General features: G+C 45.4%; 1 protein-coding gene across 2 annotated transcripts in view; it reads left to right on the top strand.

Moving 5' to 3' along the window:
- Positions 1-1,018: 1,018 nt before the first annotated feature.
- Positions 1,019-18,624, top strand: part of AIFM2 (AIF family member 2) — a 488,087-nt gene continuing 470,481 nt past the window's right edge. The window contains exons 1-2 of one of the 2 annotated variants that reach the window (XM_069610712.1): positions 1,348-1,465; positions 10,317-10,395. In XM_069610712.1, coding sequence (XP_069466813.1) covers positions 10,393-10,395 — 3 coding nt within the window. In that variant the 5' untranslated portion in view covers positions 1,348-1,465; positions 10,317-10,392. Of the gene's footprint in view, positions 1,466-10,316; positions 10,396-18,624 lie in introns of both variants that reach the window. The other variant, XM_069610711.1, reaches the window with a different exon arrangement.

Raw genomic sequence — 18,624 nt, 5'->3', positions numbered from 1 at the left:
AAGAGCTGCCGGCGCCATTAACCCTCTACCGCCTTATTACGAGGTCTGTTCACGGGTCCCGCTAAGGACGTCTGGTAAAACCAGGCGTTCTTAGCGGGACCTGCTAGCAGACCAGGATGCTAATGGGCCCGTTGTTAGCATCCTCCCCATTCCCATTGAGCCCTATGTGGGCTCAAATGGGAGTGGGGATGTACCGGGTCCGGGGAAAGGGAATTACCGGGCCCTCCAAGATCGGAATGGCCCGGTAATTCTCCATTCCAGGAACCTGGACCCGGTATGGGGGTAGCCATGCAGCTAAAAGTGGCATGGCTACCTCCATTCTCGTAATGAGGCCCTATGTTATGCAATAATATGTTCTGCATTATCAAGGGGAGGTGTGTAGAGATATCGCGGGACCCCATGTCTCGCGAGATCTCGCACAAAGCAGAAATGAAAGCTCCCGCGAGCGCAAAGTGCCAGAATCCGGAGCAGAGGTCACAGAGCAGGTTTAGCTCCTTCTGCTCCTCTTAAGACTGACAATCATTCATGGACCTTATTCTTTGTTATGCAGCAAGCTTGTGTGCAGGGCCTGTTGCCCACAGTTTATATACAGAGTTATATTTGCATTAAGGAAGCTGATGCGGGAGCCACAATAAAGCAGTTCCGTCAGAATCCCTCAAGTCTACTGTGCATTATTTTACTACACGTGGCCACACGGCCAATATCTTAAGGTGGGACGGTGTTGCCCAGCAGAGGCACTGTCCTCGTGCGGGGCAGCCATTGGGCCTCCTGCGGTGTAGCACAAGCATGGTGTCCAACCAAAACAACACCGGAGATAGCTCTTTGTTAGACTGGCGAGCCGAAGTGTCCCATTTATTAGATGGCTCATGGTTAAAACCATGTCATCCAAGCACAAGTCCTGGGAGCTACCATGCTCCCAGGAGGGGTGACATGCAACAGTAAGCACGGGGACGAAGAAGAGTAGGACTGTGTGTAATGAAGATTACTGGTAAGTAATCCCAGCACTCCATGTGCTGTGATCTTCCGTTTTTTTCTTTTTTCTGTGGTCAATACACATGCACGTTAGGGAGCCTTGAAAGCCATGTGTTGCTTTAGACATTGCAGTTCTTAGAAATGGCACTTAACGGTTTCGCTACGAACCATAAACCTTCTGGTGAAGAATGTCCTCAGTAGGTTATGGTGTCTACGTGACGGTAATGTCTCTCAAGCTTTGGCTAGTACTTACAAATGTCCACATGGTGGGAGTAGTACCGGGAAGTAGTAAAGGGGCTAGCTCGCACGCTTTCTTTATGCACCGCTGTCGTAACAGCCTTGGCGCTCGCTGCTGAGTCATGATTACTGGGCTCTGTGGCGCTGGTTAAGTCTCCGGGGAGTTAGCCCTCCGGCACTGCAGCCACTCCTGCTAAGCAGAGCTCACTTTTCAACAAGAAGGACGTGTTCATCTCTAGTGCTCCCTTTTTTCGAGGTAGGTCGACTTTGCCTCGGTTCAAAATAACGATTTAATTCAGGGAATAGATTACAATGCATGTTCACCCCCTCCCAAAAGGCTTCTCTCAGATTTATATAAAAGTGGCGGAATTAACTTGCAAGATTAAGCCTTACAAATCCTTTGCTTGGTAAGAGTTGTAAGAAGTCGTGCATAATGTAAATAAGATTCCCTCGGAATATGCTATTGTGATTATTCTTAGTTACAAACCTGTTGCAAAATAATAATGAATCTGGGAAATGTAATTGTTGTGACGGAGACCTCGGGACCTCCGAGGGACTCCGACACCAACCAACCCCCCCCGCCCCCCCCATCCACCCGCTGCTTGGGCAGAGGCGCTCGGGGAAATGTAACTTCAAGTCTAGCAGTCTTCCTAACGACCAAGTGGAATGGTACTCAGATTATACACCTGCCAAAATTCACATCTGCAAGTGAAGTTTGCACACAGAGGACAGAGATTAATTAGTCAAGAATCATTCACCCAGATGTTTATTTATTTATTGTTTGCTTGTTAACGCGATTATTTATACAAGAAGTAAACACTGTTTCAAAGTGCCCACGGGGCAACAGGGAGAGGACTGTGAAACAATTGAAATGCAAAAATATATTAAATCAAGTTGGGGGGGGCGGAGGGGGGCACAAACCTACTATGCTTTGTGAGTGTTCAGAACGTGCAAGTGCAGAAGGGAGCGGGAATGGGGTAAGTGCTGTGGTGCTCATGGGTGAGCAACAAGTGAAGTGTAAGGTAAGTGCGAGTCGCCAGGGTGGAGGTTGGGCCGAGGCAAGTGCTGAGGATAGACAGAAGCAGGGGGCGATTTGGTGTGTGAGGTCAGTGCCCGAGGATGCATAAGGGCCCTGAACAAGCAACTGTGATATTAGCAGAGGAGAGTGGGGGGAGGGGAGAGGGGAAGGAGGAGGAGTAGTAAAGAGGAAATTCTTGAGCAGCTTCTGTAATTTAAGAAAGTCCTGCTTAAGACGAAGAGGGAGAGGGAGGCTGTTCTAAAGAAGGGAGCCAGATGAGGAAAGCGATCAACCTCCTGCTCTCTGTTTAGCAAACGCTCTACACACAAAGAGTTGGTGCCAGAGGAGCGCAGGGGTCATATCTTTGATTGGAAAAAATCAACCCACACTACTCCTCCTCTGCAGTGCCTATACTGGCTGCAGATGGAGAAAGGGATCACCTTTCAAACGTTGTGCCAAGATGGATAGGGTGTTTTCACCACAGCAGAATTGGTCGACGAAGAATTAGTTGAATGTTTTTGGACGAATTAAAATTAAAAATGTATGTGGGGCAGGTGGGTTTGGGTAATGAAAAAGATGGGGTGCGGAGAAGGGTTTGGGCTGGGTCTCCCCCACTTACATTTGCGTTGAAATGTCCCAAACAAAAAAGAATTTTGCGAAATCAACCAATTGTATTTGAGGAAATCACATAGAACCGACTAAAATACACAAGTTACTGGGCTCATGGGCCCAAATATTGTTGAAATCTACAAGCTCCCCACAATTTGGGATCTACCTTGGACAGAAAAACAACTGTGGCATCATTCAAGCAAACACCTTTCAGAGACATTGGGCCTCATTACGAGCATGGCGGTCTGGGAACTACGGTACCGGTAAGCATGCCAGTACCGTAGTTCCCGGACCGCCATACTACGAGCTCTGCCGCTGGTTTTTCCTGGCGGGTGTAACGGCACCCGCAAGCAGAGCCCGTCAGATGCACCGGCACAACTCTGAATGTGCTGGTGCGTCCGACGTCCCCATCCCCATTCAGCTCTATGGGGAAGAATGGGGATTGGGAGGCACTTGATTCCGGCACCCGCAAATGGGCAATTACCGGGTCTACCCAGCTCAGCATTACCCCGTTCTTGCCCATTCGTGGGGTGCCGGAAAAAATGCAACTCCGGCAGCTGAGCCGTTTTTAACGGTATGGCTACCGCCAGAGTTGTAATGAGGCCCATAGCCTTTCCATACAGGTGATCTAGCTGCATGGACAAAAACGTTCCCAACACTGAGATTACAACGGGGGATGTTGGAATCCAGGGTATGGAACCACTCAATGAATCCAACTATATAGAAGTGTGTAATTATGCATTAATTTCAATAATGAAAAGCCCCCCGACATCACCCGTACTGAGGGCAGACCAACATAAAAGATCGTTGGTGTGTGCGCAATGACATTCTAAATTGGAATGTTGAATGTCATTGCCTGATTGACATAATAAGACATCACATTTACAGTATGCATTACTGAATATGACAGGTGAGTTACAGTGCATACCTCTTAACCCTTTGAATCACCAGGGCAGGTGAAAAAAGGATTCTATAATTGTCTGTTGATAGGCCATTCTATTCAAGACCGGAGGCTTCATATTATGCAATCCAATCTTTTTTTATATTCACATCTTTATTAGTTTTACTATAATTCAACAATACAGTATAGTCTAATATAATACAATGTATACAATATCAATATAATAAAACAAGGCATGGGTAGTATAGGTCAGTGGCAACACACTCCTCTTGGAAGCAAGACGACGCAGAGCAACACGGTTTGAAACCCGGGTCCGCGCTTAGAAACCTCTTCAGTATTAAGCACGTTATCAAAAACACTATTATAAAAAGGTGTACATAAATACAGGGCGAGCTGGCCAAACAAGTTCATAAATCAAATAATTTACAAGAACCTCACCCATATTCCTTCATACAAGTTCGTTTTCTTTCGTTTGCCCAGAATAACCCTCTCCATCAGAGCCCTTTTACTTAAATCCTCAATCCAGGAAGACCTGCAAGGAACAGTGACACTTTTCCAGTCCCTCAGAATGATTTATTTTGCAGAGAGTGCGGCCCTAAAAAAACCAGCACCTCTGCGGTTGGCTCAAATCCTCCAAGAGGATGTCAGCCCCCAAAATTACAGTTTGGAAGTCAAAATCAATATCTTTTATCAAAGCTCTATTCATCGTTCCAGTCACCTCCAACCAAAAGAACCTCACCTTTTTTGAACATTTCCAGATCATGTGCTCGAATGATACCTCCCGATGGCCATACCCACAACAAACATCTGCATCACTCAAGCCTCTTGCAAGCATCATGACTGGAGTCCAATATACATTATTCAGTATTTTGACCTGACAGACTCTCTCTCCAGGATTCAGGGAAGTTAATGCAACATTCCCACACAATTTTTCCCATTACCCAGTCGTCATCTCCGTACCCAAGCAATCGGGTCCAAGCTGCTCGTTCGGGGGCCTAAAACTCATCAAAAATGTGTACATACCAGAAGCACAATGTCCTTTCACCTTCAGTGTCATTATGTCTTCTAAGAACATCATCCTCCGACACTTTCAGCTCACTAAATGCCATTCTTTGCGATATTCACCATAAGTGCAACCTCTGAGGTTTTTTGTGGTAGTCAAAAGGGAATCCATTTATTGTCCTTGATTAGATCTCTGATCAATTGTACTCCACCTAAGAACCAGTCTGGCCAGAACAGTGGTTTTCCATTGACTCGTACATTTGTGTTTATCCAAATAGTTGACCTTGCTTTGACTGTACCTTCCTACCCAGTCAATTCCTCCATCTTCCGCCACTTTTTCCTTCGAAATTCTGTTACTGGTGTATGACCTTTTAGATGACACAAGTGCCTCAAGCGACAGCGGCGTGCTCAGACTAGACTCTGCCCTTGCCCACTTATTTGGGGATTCCTCCAGGAACGACAACAAGTGTACTGCAGAGGGCAAAAGATGGTATAATGCAAAATCAGGAATCCCTAGACCACCTTTTTATCAAGGGAGCTGTAATTTTCACAGTTTAAGCCGTGGCTGTTTGTTTTCCCACAAGAAGTTTTGAAGCAAGCCATCAATCCCTTTTAAAGTTTTTCGTTTTTACATGTAGTGGTAACATGCTCATCACATAATTGATGCGTGGCGCAGATGGCATTTTGATGGCATTAACCTTCCCCAATAGTGATAGCTTCAATTCTGTCCATCTTGCCAATTCGCTATTCATGTTAGTATCCAACATTTGAAATACCTCATTTATTAACCAGACCCCCAGATATTTCATTTTCTCTGGACACCCAACAACGCCAACAAAATCCAAACCTCATGACACATGCACTGGAGCAGGCAGATGAAGCCGGCATCGCCTCCGATTTTGCCCAATTGATCATATATCCAGAAAATGATTGAATTTGTTGCATCATCACCACCAGTGAGGAGTCCAGGGACTGTAGCACTAACAGCATGTCATCTGCATATAACCACATTTTCTGTAACATATCTCCATACTGAACTCCTTCGATCTCCTTATCACTTCTGATCTTCACTGCAAGCGGCTCCATCTCCAGCACAAACACAAGAGGCGATAGCGGGCATCCCTGCCCTGTCCCACGGCCCAGTTCGAACCATTCGGATGACCATCTGTTTGTATTTACAGCAGCCGTTGGCTTCCAATAAAGCAACAAAATCCATTCAATGATATCCCCACCAAATCCAAAGTGCCTTGGTAGAGCAAACGGAAAAGAAAACTCCACTCAATTCGGTCAAATGCCTTCTCGGAATCCAATGAAAAAACAGCTGCGTTGCGGTTCAACTTATTGCAACCCTGCAGTGTCAATATCAGTTTCGAGATGAAGTGCTCCTTCCTCTCACAAAGCCGGACTGATTAGGGTCAGTTAGATGTTCTAAGGTATTCTCAATCCACAATTAAATCGCTTTGGCTAGGATCTTATTATCAGTATTTATCAGACTGATTGGCCTATAACTCCCTATAGAAGTTGGCGGCTTCCCATTCTTTGACAGTACTGAGATTGAAGCATGTCTTGTTGTTGTTGGTAGCACACATTTCCGCCTTGACTCAATACCTCCAATAGGACCTCGAAGACTACACTAGGCATGATTCTGTGACAGTCTGTAGTGAGCCCGTCCGGACCAGTACATTTCCTGCTGTTTAATTGGGATGCTACCCCCATCATTTCTTCCACTGAAAGTTCTGAGTCTAATGAAGTATTGTGTCCGGTAGCTTCTTCAAGGCACAACCATCCAGGTAACTTGATAGTCTTTTGCCAGCTGGGAGACCTTCAGAGGCATATAACAGGCTTGGAGCCGGCCCACCACGAAGGCACACACAAAGGCACTGTGCCTGTCTCCAGCCTGTCTACACCGTCGAGCCTAGCGCCACGACCCCTTGCCCTCCAGCTTACAGGGTAAGCATACTGCCCCCCTTCCACAACCTACTCCTCTAGCCAGAGACCTTGAACTGTTATGCACATGCATAAGTACCCAACCCACTCTTGCCCCATATTAGCAACATTTTTTTTCACCTGTTTGCTGCCCTGGCCCTGCTTTGCTGTATGCTGCCACTTGATAACTGCATCTGCCTTATGGTCGCCCAGAGACCACTGTGATATTGTGTAGTGCCTTATGGTCGCCCAGAGACCACTGTGATATTGTGTAGTGCCTTATGGTCGCGCAGAGACCACTGTGATATTGTGTAGTGCCTTATGGTCGCCCAGAGACCACTGTGATATTGTGTAGTGCCTTATGGTCGCCTAGAGACCACTGTGATATTGTGTAGTGCCTTATGGTTGCCCAGAGACCACTGTGATATTGTGTAGTGCCTTATGGTCGCCCAGAGACCACTGTGATATTGTGTTGCGCCTTATGGTCGCCCAGAGACCACTGTGATATTGTGTTGCGCCTTATGGTCGCTTAGAGACCTTTACCCACCAGCTCTCGCTAACTTATCTCAACATGTACACCTGCCACACATTGTACCTCCTCACAGGTCTAGTCTACACCTTACTGACTAGCACTATTGTCTACTCTGTGCCCACAGGGCAACCCAACAGCCATATCATGGAACTCAGATACACCACCACACACGCTACTCCTCCCGAGATCATACTCAGACAGCACAGACTCAGAACACGCACACTCCCTCTAGCTTTCCTCTCCACACCCATGCAGGTAACACCGAGGAACTCACGCCTAGGCTCTTGCACTCACGCTAAAACCTGTTGCCCACCATACACTATTACCCGCAAGCACCTTAACAGGTCTCCGACGCTCGCTCCAACCTCACATGACCAATGTAAAGTCAGACATCACTTGACTAATAAGCCTACTCACGCTACCAAAAAGCTTATCCCTATCTCCAACATCAAGCCACCTCAACCAAAAAAGCTCCAACACCTCAAATGTGCTCTATTAAATGTTCGCTCACTCAACGCCCACGCTTTAGAAGTCAATGACATTATTACCAACCAAGACCTAGACATGTTAGCCATAACAGAAACATGGTTGCACCCTGCCTCTGGCCCGACTATCAGCTTAGCTGTACCATCAGGTTACTCGATCTTAAGACAGGACAGACTAACTAAAATGGGAGGTGGAGTCGCACTAATCTTTAAAGACACCCTAGCCTTAAGACAGACTTCCACCACAGGGGAAGACTCCATTGACATCCTCTCAGCCAAACCTACCCTCTCCCCCAAAGACACAGTAAACATTCATGTCATATATAGACCCACAGGTCCCGCCAATAATTTCAAAGGCATAGTCAACCATCTTCTTGGAAAAAAACATCAAGCCTAAATGACCACTTAAGAAAAGCTATTCAGTTTGGTTTGCCAGTTGCTTCAGTTATTGAATAATTTCCCTCACGTTCATTGAGTTTCTGGGAGTGATACACAATCAGGTGCCATATCCCATCAGTGTCTTTTTTGGGAGTGAATTGCCTTCAAGCATCGATGGAAGCATCTATTGCTACCCGAAATAGATTTGTGATATCTGTGTGTGGAAGGATTTGGGCCATAGTGTAGACATCCTTATGAGTATGGAATGCTTTTTCCACGTAGTCAGTCCATTAATTTGATAAATTGGGGAGACCGTATCAGAAAAGTTCTGAATAAGTGTTGCAAACTCCAGAAAGGATTGAATGCCTTCTATCTTTTTTAATATTACATTTTTATTCATTTCAAACTCATTAGTGCAAACATGTATATACACCAATGCAACCCCGCATATCCAAAAAGAACATAACACTCTGTCAGCAATGAAAAAACAAGTGTTTTAATTCTGCTATAGATACGGATTGTTTGCCAAAACTACAAAACCTATGCCCAAGCCAATATTTGCCAACTGCACAATGTTCCAGTTCATCTGGAAATAATATATTATTACAAATAGATTTGTGCACGATTACATTATTCATTACAAGTTCGTCATATCCTGTATTTTCTCTATAATTCTTGCACTTTTCACCTTTCTGTATTCTCCCCCAGTTCGATTTCATGTTAACGTGACCTTGTTTAACTCCTACACTTGTCCCTGAGGTTCCGTTATATCTTTGATGCCCCAATTTTACAACGAATTTCAGCCTACATGTTACAGTACCGGTCATTCTTAACCCTACTGGTTTCGTATCCCTTGTCGTACCCCAAAGCTCCCCGTTTTAGATTGCTGTGTCTCTGCCGGCCCCACCGATGCTGTGGGTCCTCCTAATGTGTTTTGGCCTTCTAAACCTCCATTCATCTTTCTTCATCTTCCTCCTCTCTGTTTCCTCTCCTCTCCATTTCCTGCAGCTTCTTCGGGCGCCCTCTTGTCTAAATACCTTCTTAATGGGTCCCAGATATCTTTCGGCCCGCTTCTGGCCAGCAGCGTTGCCCAATATTGACTCTCATTTGCTTTAGTTCCACGGTATAGAACAACATGTCCACCTGTTGCATCCACAGGGATTGAATGACCCACAGCATGGCAAGAGATCCAATACAGATTGGGAAAACAGTCTGGAACATCAAAATCCTCATGATCCCAAATCTCCCTCTGGATCTGTTATTGGGGAGGAGACTTCTACTGCAAAGATCAATGCTTCAATATACAAGCAACACCCTCTTGAGTGAACCGGGCGTCATGGATGGCACATGAATCATTCTGAGTCTCAAGGACAGTTCAAGGGTTTCTATTTTTTAATGTTTGTGGGGCCAAAGGCCGTCCCTCTCTCCATTGTCTTCCCACGACTCTCCTTGGTAACCCAAGTGTCCGTAATCCTGGTAAATTCTATAAAATGCTGACCCCTTACTTTCTGAATCTGACCTGGACTAGAGATGTTTGGGAGGGAGGATAGCTCAGGGGCAACGTGTTTGTCTTGGAAGCAAGAAAACGCAGCGCAACACAGGTTTGAATCCCAATCCCGTGCTTAGAAACCACTCGTTGGTATTAAGCACGTAATAAATGAACAATTATAATTGTAATGTTGAGGTAAAAACTGTCTATCTAGACTCCCTAAGGGACTTCTAAACTATGCCTACTTTAGCAACAGGTTAATGGTCTAATCAGAGTTTGGATAGTGCTTTCCACATACGCTGATGGAACCAGTCTAATTCTGTCACGCCCGCTCTTGCCCCTTTCCTTACTCTTCCCCTATTTCTCCTTCCTCCTCCGACCATGCTGTTATCCCTCAGATGTTTCACTTGTCCCACAACTCGCTTCCACCTTTTTGTTGTTACTCCTACTACTCCTACTCTTCCTCCCACGCCTACTCTCACTGCAGTACCCTGGCACTCAGTAAGCAAATATCTCACCTTCGCCATTAAACGCCTCTACACTCTACCACTCCTTCCTTCCTCCTGCTGCTCTCTTGGTCGTCCTCCAGTGCTGACCTCACCCAAATGACCTACACTTCCGACTTCCTTTTCCCTGCTTAAAACATCCCTCTGCTGGGATTGGATGACTCTCCCTGGCCGATCTGGCTCTGGCTTTCCCACCCAGGGCATGTATATAAAGTGCAAAACTCTTAAATAGGGGCTAAGATGTCCACTTTCTCTGTGCAGGCTTGCTGTGGTGAATGACTGGTGGCCTGGGAAGTCTCCTCTCCTTGTGTTATGGGGCTCATGACTGGGCACACCTATGGTAAGTAAAGTTCTCATTAAGGTTAGGACCCAGCCGTTTGGTCCCTGGCAGTGTAGATTGCACATTGCTGGCTGCTGATTGTTGCCTGTGTGTATGAGTCTTTCTGCAGCTTGTTTTGCCGCTGCACAGCTGTTGGTTGGCCAAGTATCTTTCTTTTTGCCGCTCTACAGCTCGGGTGACATTACTAGGGTAGTGTTTTCTGTAGGAGGGGCTTCCCTGGACTTTTGGGTCCAAGCCTCCCTTGAGCTGTTGCGGTCTGCATGTGACACTGCAGGGTTGTTGTCTTTTCCGTCTTTGCGGCTCTGGCTCCTCTCCTGCTGGTTGGCTGCACAATTGAGAGAAACACACTGGCATGAATCTTTTTGAAGAGGCATGGCATGGTGCATTGGTGTACTGCACAGATACATTTCAGCACACAGGGAGGGGAAAACATGGAGTCTCTCTTCACTGCCCTTGTCCTCACTCCAAAGTTTAGCTTGAAGAGGAGATTCTGAAAAACGATCAGGGAAAAGTTAGAGTTGGCCAAATATCATTTGGACAGGGGCAGGTATAAACCAAGAGGAGGACTCGTTAGAAACAGTCGAGTATGCAATAGGGTCATATCCATGACCCTGTCGGGGGAGCACAGTAACTCCTCTCAACCTGGATAGAGGGCCTATTGGTATAGCCAGAGCCTAACCCAGAGGTGGTGTGGGGGAGTTGAGCAGTGTAAGGGTGGCAAAGTTCGAGTCTGGCACAGTGGTTGCATGCTTGTTGGCAAATACTTTTTTATTATAAAAATAAAGAAAAGGAAATAATCTATGAGGGGTTGTCCTACCTCAACAAAACTCTAAGGACTCTGTCGGGATGTCTTGTAAAATAATGTGTCCACCATTCAGTCTCCAAACCTATTTCTGTCGTTTACACTAAACTAAGGAAAAACTGGGCATCTTCTTAATCCAGAAGGAAGCTTCTCTCGTTCCAGATACAGAGCTTTAAAGTTCCGTTTGTGGTGTACAAACACATTGAGTGACTCATTAAAACAAGATTCCCAAGTATCAATTCACAAATGTAGTGTTAAGCCTGGTTCACTCTCCTGCCAGACTTGACTTTAGAGCTTTTCGTCACAAAACATATTTTCCTTGTATCAAAAAGGTGGGGAGAAAAGTCTCTTCCTCATGTTTCTTCTTCAACTCAAAGCTGTAGCGCCAAGTCTGGTGTACTATCCTGCCAGACTTGACTATAGAAAATTGTCTTTCTCATTCACATGGGTCCGTTCCGGGATCTCTCCGACTTGCAACTCAAAACTTTATGGCAGAGTCTGGTGCACTATCCTGCCAGACTTGATTATGGAACTCCGACTTCCAGATAATGTCTCTTTCTCATTCGCATGGGTCCCAGATCCCGCTGGGTTGTTTCGGGATCTCCCCGACTTGTTTTGCAACTCCTGTCTCATCTTTGTGTGTCCTAGACCTCTTAATATTCTCTCAGGTTTTCTTCGACTTGCTCTGGGCCTCTGCCCTTGACTGTTTGCTTCTTCACTCTTTTATGAGTCCCTGACCCTTGTGCTTTGCTTTTATGGGCCTCGCCCAACTTCGGATGGGTCCGAGTGTCTACTGATGCAGCATATGTTTCTGTCTTTGTATTTCTCTTAGGGTCCTTGACCCATGTGTTATCAGCTTTAGTTTGTATCTGGCCCGACCCCCCCCCTTAGGTTCCCCTTGTTCTGTCCCAAGCCCCTCTCGTGGACCCAGGCAGCACCTGGACCTTGTTTTCGAGTTCCGGCTGTGCTGCATCCTGTTGGAGCTTCTCTGACTCTCTGGGCAGGCTTCCGATGCTTCTCTCTCTGCTCCCACTGTGTTCCGCACACCAGCTTCAGCAGTCAGGCTGCACGGCTTCCCTCCAGGAGGCATCCCAAGTCTTCTGCGTGCTTTGTTTCACTTCGGTTTCTTGTGGCCTGCCGGTTTTTGGCAGCACCCTTAAAGATGGATGCTTTTCTCCACCGTCGTCCCGATCTTCAGATTCTTCCTGTGCCTCTGTCTGCAGCATTCAAACTTTGCTCTAAGTTCCTCTGGGACAGGCTTGGACAGTGGCATAGTCCTTCTTCTAATTTGTACTTCGGAAGACCAATAGGCAATCTCCAACAACTAGACCACATAGGCTGGTTTCCATAGGTATTCCTCGTTGCTCCAACCTTCCTCCTCCTCACAGTGCTGAACTGATGATCAACAAAGAGTTCAGTGGCACTCTTCTTCGTCTTAGTATTCTCCTGCGACTTTGTTTCCTCAACTCTACATAGATAAGTAGGAGTGTGGGGGACCACAGGGTACGGAGTGGTGTGAAAGGAAGGAGGGCACAGAAATGAGGAGGGGAATACTGCATTCTCCCAAGGTGATCGTCACTTGTCCCATGGAGGGGTTCCCTCCCCATGAGATCTACCCGCTGAGTACCACCCCAGGGGGGACTATCATGTAGCGGCCTGATTCGTCACATACCCTTGCCCTCATGAAGCTGGCTTCTCCATCTGGTAAAGGAAATCGGGATAAGAAATCAATATTACCCTGTTCTTTACTAGGGGTGTCACGGTATTCGTTTTATGACGGTACCATAACCTTCTTGCCAAATGACGGTATATCATGGTTATCGCGGTATAGCAGGTGGAGTTAACTAATCTTAACACATATTTTCTAAAAGGTCATAAATTGACAGATGTATCATCACAAACAAAACCAGGCACCCAGGGCCAGAATTGGGCTTTTCAACATGCTTTCCACTGAAATGCCTTGCTTCCACCAAACACAAACACACGTGTGGAGAGGAGTGGGTGGGGTGGAGGCCTGCTGCAACTGGCAAACCAAACTGAATAGCTTTTCTTAAGTGGTCATTTAGGCTTTTTGCTCCCCCACTGGCTACTGGTGAAGATGAACATGTTGCCATCTTGATAACCTGCATGCCACAGATCAATGGAGGGTGATGGTAGTATACGCTTGTACACACACACGCACGCACACGCACACACTCTCACACTCTCTTTACGTTACAGGCTTTAGTTTACTTGCAGGCCAAAAGGTGTTCAGTAATCACTGACATGTTACCCTTTGGTATGGCAGCAGGGAATACCCACAGAGATGAGTGAATTTCGCAGTGTGACTTATTATATGTAAATTCAATGATAGAACCAGCGAAATCCCCCATTGCCATATGTTTAGAGAACATTATCCATTATAAATATATAAACCCTAAAGCTGCCACCCCAAAGTAAACCCTTTTCGTTCTTGGCACTGTATCTATTCTTCCTTTTGCTAACATATTGATTTTGTGTAAGGCACGTGTGGTTTATGGAATGGCATTAAAAACTGCTCCAACTGAAACTACTTGGCAGACGGCACATCCAACAGTGCAAAATCAAGACTGCGCAGCAATTGCTTACTGCAGCCTTTCCAAATCGGGTTGAAAAGCACACTTAACGGTATGAACGGTATAACGGTATAAACAATGTGACGGTTATTATTGTTCAATTAAGTGGTTCACGGTATCTTTAACGGTATACCGTTATACCGTTACATCCCTATTCTTTAACTTTGTGATGTTCCATGCTAAAACAAAAGGGTTGCAGATTGAGAAAACACATGATGAAGGGATTAGTCTCTTTTTTTTTTTTTTTAACTAAACCTGGTAAGTGGCATTTAAGGAAGGCATGGTATCAACAGTAAGACAGCCACAAATGACAACAGTTCAAGGGTGTTTATTGAACTTCAAAAAAGGGTTTGAAAAATGCCCATCTAATCCTAAATGTAAAGATGGGAGCAAGCTACGACCTTCAAATAATAACTCTGTCCTAGTAGTGTCTTGTCAAAACAAAAGGGCCTATACTAAAAAAACCTATGCCAATCCTTCCCTCTCAATACAAATTGTGTGTGAAAAAATGTTATTTAAAAGAAGGCAGTGTTCAAGAAAGGATATTCAGGTCGTTCGCCTCCCGTCTCCACATTTTCACCATGGGAAAAGGCGGCACAATCAAGCTTAGCACGGTCTCTGGCTTCTCTAGCACGATGGTGCAGTTCTAACATTAGCATCAGGGCCTTCCGTGCGCAAGTCTCTTTCAAAGTCTCTTATTTCAGAGGGCCTGATGCAACAAACAAACAATAAGGTCCTTTTCTCTCAGGATTTCACACATACTCAATTTCTCAGCGGATTCATCATTGACGTTGGATCCCCCTTAACCGGGCTCAGATCCATTTTAACACAATGTTCAGTCCGTCTCCCTCTGCCGGGCTTGGACCAATTCAATTCACTCTAACACAAACTAACTTTAACCCAAAGCTTTCAATTGATCTCCCTCGTTCGGGCTCGGACCAACTTGATCTACTTTGTTATCATCTTTCTTGGCAATATCAACATCAAAGTCTTTCAATTGTGCACAGGAATTTGCTTGACCTGTTGCAGGATCACTTGGATGAACAGTTCTTTGCCATTTTTTTCACCTTTGTCAACTCTCATTTGGGTACCTTACAGAGACCTTTGAATTAACAGGCATGCGGTGCCGGACCACTCTTGTCAAAGGTATCGTATCTTGGTTTCAAAGTTCAATCACTAATTTCTTGTTCCATTTTACTCACGTTGGTTATCACATGCGTTTCATATGCTGTTCGCTTCAACACTCACCATACAATGTTGCTGCTTGCAACCTTGGCTTCAACACAGACCATTCTGGTATCTGTCTCCCCAACTCACCGGCTGTGTTGATTTCACCCTGGGTACCTTTGATACCAATGCAGGATTCTTCAGCTTGGTTTCCTGGTCTTACGCTTTCTATTCGCGAAGCTTCCTGAAAGTAACGGTTCGTCGTCGAAAAGGTCAAGGGCACTCCGCTCCTTGCGATCCCCTTTTGTTTCACCGTCTTTCTCTTCGTGTTAAACTGCCATCTTAGAACCTCTGTTTCCTTGTGTGTTTTGCCTCGCTCAGAGTGTGCTCCGTGCTTCGCCTTTTATCTGTGTGGGGAAGTGTAATAGGAGTCAAGTATGCGTGATGGTCAGTAATTGCCTGACCCTGCCTGACCATTGTATTGGGACATGCCGGGTATACGACTGGGGTGTTAGTCAATTTTCCCTCTTAGGGAGCTGTCCGTGAAAGTGTCTGTGTTGTCAAAGGTGTGGGGGGGGGTTCAGTTCCTAAGTATCCTAGTGTTCTGGCCACCTGGATGACATATCCCCGGGGACTAGTGGGTGAGACACCTTCAGGTTTCCATCAGGCAAGTGGTCTGTACTTAAAGTGAACTTTATTCCAGTGAGTTCATATTTTGGATGTCCCACTGCCCACTTTATCGCCAGGCCCTCAAGTTCTATGGTTGAATAGTTTTGTTCCCTAGGAAACAATTTTCTTCTAATGTACATCACTATTCCCTCATAGGTCTGTGAGAGTACTGCTTCTAGGCCCACCATGGATAGTTAGGAGTGCAAACTGCTTATTAAAGTTAGAGACCTTAAGAATTGATACATTACATAGTATGTCTTTAAGGATATCAAAACAACTTTGTTCTTCCTTACCCCACTTTATGTATCTTCTGAGGTTCAGCATTTCTCAATTTATCTGTCAAACATGCAGTGATGGATGAACGTTGGTGGTATCCTACCAGTCCCAAGAAGGCTCTTAGATCTCGTTTGGTTTTTGGTACAGGGGTTTTCTTTATTAACCTTTCTACCTGGGGTTGGGACAGCACTTTGCCCACGAAGAAGCCCAGATACTTCAAGTTGGATTGGGCTAAATTACATTTCTTTGGGTTGGCGGTTAGTCTGGGCTATTGCAAGGCTTTGGTGATTGTATACAGGTCTGTCTTCCTGACAGGTTTTTCTGTGGATAATGATATAATCTAAATAGGCCCCACCGAAACCAGAATAAGGCATTTAGCTCACTTTCACAGAAGAGAAATATTAATTTCCATATCAGTCTGGTCCCACCCACTTGGGCAGTCCAGCACAGAAATGCTTAACAATTCTCCTCTGAACGGTTGTAGGTCAAAGGATCGAAAACAAAAGGCTTGAATGCCTTTTTTTCTACTCCAAAAGGATGGAAAAAAAGCTTTGAATTCATTTTTTTTCCTCACCCCCTGTTTGCTTTTTTTTAAAAAAAATTTTTTTTATGCATACTACACTTAAAAAAAAAAAAAGAAAAAAAAAAAAGAATTCAACCTTTTGTATTCGAACAAAAGGGCATTCGATCCTTTATTTTCGATCCTTTGGCTGGACACCCCTCTGAACAAGAGTACCAATAACAACCCCAGACACATGTTTTAGCCTTATTGGGCCTCATAACTGAAGTGAAGCTGTGCCTCTCTAAGCACAGTGAGCAAGGGGTCCATGTCTAAATAATCCGAAAAAAACAGAGAAGGTACAGTGAGCTAAAATGTGGGTGTGACCAGACTGGTAGGCAAATGGCTATTTCTCCTCTGTGAAAGGTACAGTGAGCAAAGATGTGGTTGTGGACCCTCCCAAGTGGGCAACTTCCAAGAGAACAGGTTATTAGGCTGTGTTTGTTCTTGGTAGAAGGTCTCCCAGACATTTATTTTTATTTTAAATTGAAAGATTCTTGTAGCTGTAGAGAATGCAGTCTTTTGCTCATCTTCAGGATTTAGAGAGACCTGCCAATAGCCTTTGGTGGGATCAATCGTGAAAATATAAATGTCTGCACCCAGTGTTGGGCAGAATCATAAGCAGTACCCTTTGGGAACACCACATACAATTAAGACTACAAGTGTAAGTACAAATTCATCTTTGGTACAAGCCTGTACTACACAGTAAAGTGGTAGCGATGGCTGAGCAGTTAGACTTATCTCAAGAGTAAAGTGAGCAATATCAGAAGTTACACAAAGGACAGTAATTACTATGGTTCAAAGAAACACTGACTCAAGGTTTCTGAGTAAAAGAATATACATTTACACCATCATTTGTAAAACAGTTCACTAATATAAAGCAGAAGAAAATCACAATCCTAATACACTATTAAGTGTGCCACCCAATGAATGCTGGACAAGTTAAGCTCAAAATGAAGTGTGAGCAAAATGGCACTCCAGCAATTTAAAAAGGGAGGGAAAGAGAAGGTTATTCAAAATCAAGCAGCACCAACAAGTAGGTAGGCAGGGCAATCTAGAAAAGGCTTCCTACAACTGGGATTCAAATCAATAGGCCTGGGCCAATTTTAAGTTTGCGGTTAAGCCTTTGCCAAGAGTTCGAAATGAAGTTGGTCGAACAAAAAGTTATTTAAAAGAGTAGAGAAGGACAAGCCCTCATATTGGCGAAAGACTTAAAACACTTTCTCCGTGGTCGGACGGAACGAATGACCGGATTTGAACAGTACCTTATTAGAAGTAGGATGCTGTGGCAAAGGCAGAAGTTCCTGGCAGGTCCTGCAGGCTCACGGTTCCTGAACCGACTGTCGGACTGACAAGAAGGAGGAAGACTGGAGGGTCCTGCAATGCCCAGGGAAGAAACCAACAGCAAAGCAACGAATAAAAGGTGCACTCCTTAAAACCCAAACCGGGTCTGGTCCTCCTGGCTATCTCGTTTACTGCAGCGGTGCACAGCAAATTCGACCAGGGGAGGGAAGCCTTGCTTGGTGTTTGGCGAAATGGTTGGTCCCACCAGCTCAAGGGAAGAAGATTCCTTGCAGATCTTCTCTGTTGTAGAAGTGTAGGGGATTCGGACCCGCTGCAGGGCCTCACCAGGAGGTTCAGTCGTGGTATTAGTGCTCTTCCTTCAACTTCTCTTCAGTTCTCTCGATCCAGTGGCGACTCTGCCTTCCAAGTCCCAGAGACCTTCTTTTTATGCAGTTTCCCCCATTCACACAGCCTGGCTGTCAATCACACAGCAGGGTGGCTGTCCTGGCAGGACAGTCACCTATCCAATAAAATAAGAGTGTGATTTGGGTCTCCAAGGAGACCCTGTGCAGGGGGCCTAAAACCCCTCCCTCACATCCTGTCCACCCCAGACACTCTGGCGCCTAAGGAGGGCTTCTGTGCAGAAACCCATCAAAGGACGATGAACAAAGGAACCAAACCTGGTTTGGCGCAGAGTAAAGCATGAGAAAGACCTTTACAAAAAGAATAAAACCCATCCAGAACCAAATACAAGTAAATGGGGTCCAGCAGATTAAGGTTTGAGGCTACTAACATAGCCTAAAACAGTACTAAGGCTATTTTCATAGACCACGGTAGTAAAAATATGGTAGATACCACTGCCACCAGCCAAATCTTAA

Source organism: Ambystoma mexicanum, chromosome 8, assembly GCF_040938575.1.
Source record: "Ambystoma mexicanum isolate Mex_15411 chromosome 8, UKY_AmexF1_1, whole genome shotgun sequence".
Lineage (NCBI taxonomy): Eukaryota > Metazoa > Chordata > Amphibia > Caudata > Ambystomatidae > Ambystoma > Ambystoma mexicanum.
This window is presented reverse-complemented; position numbering and strand designations above follow the sequence as displayed.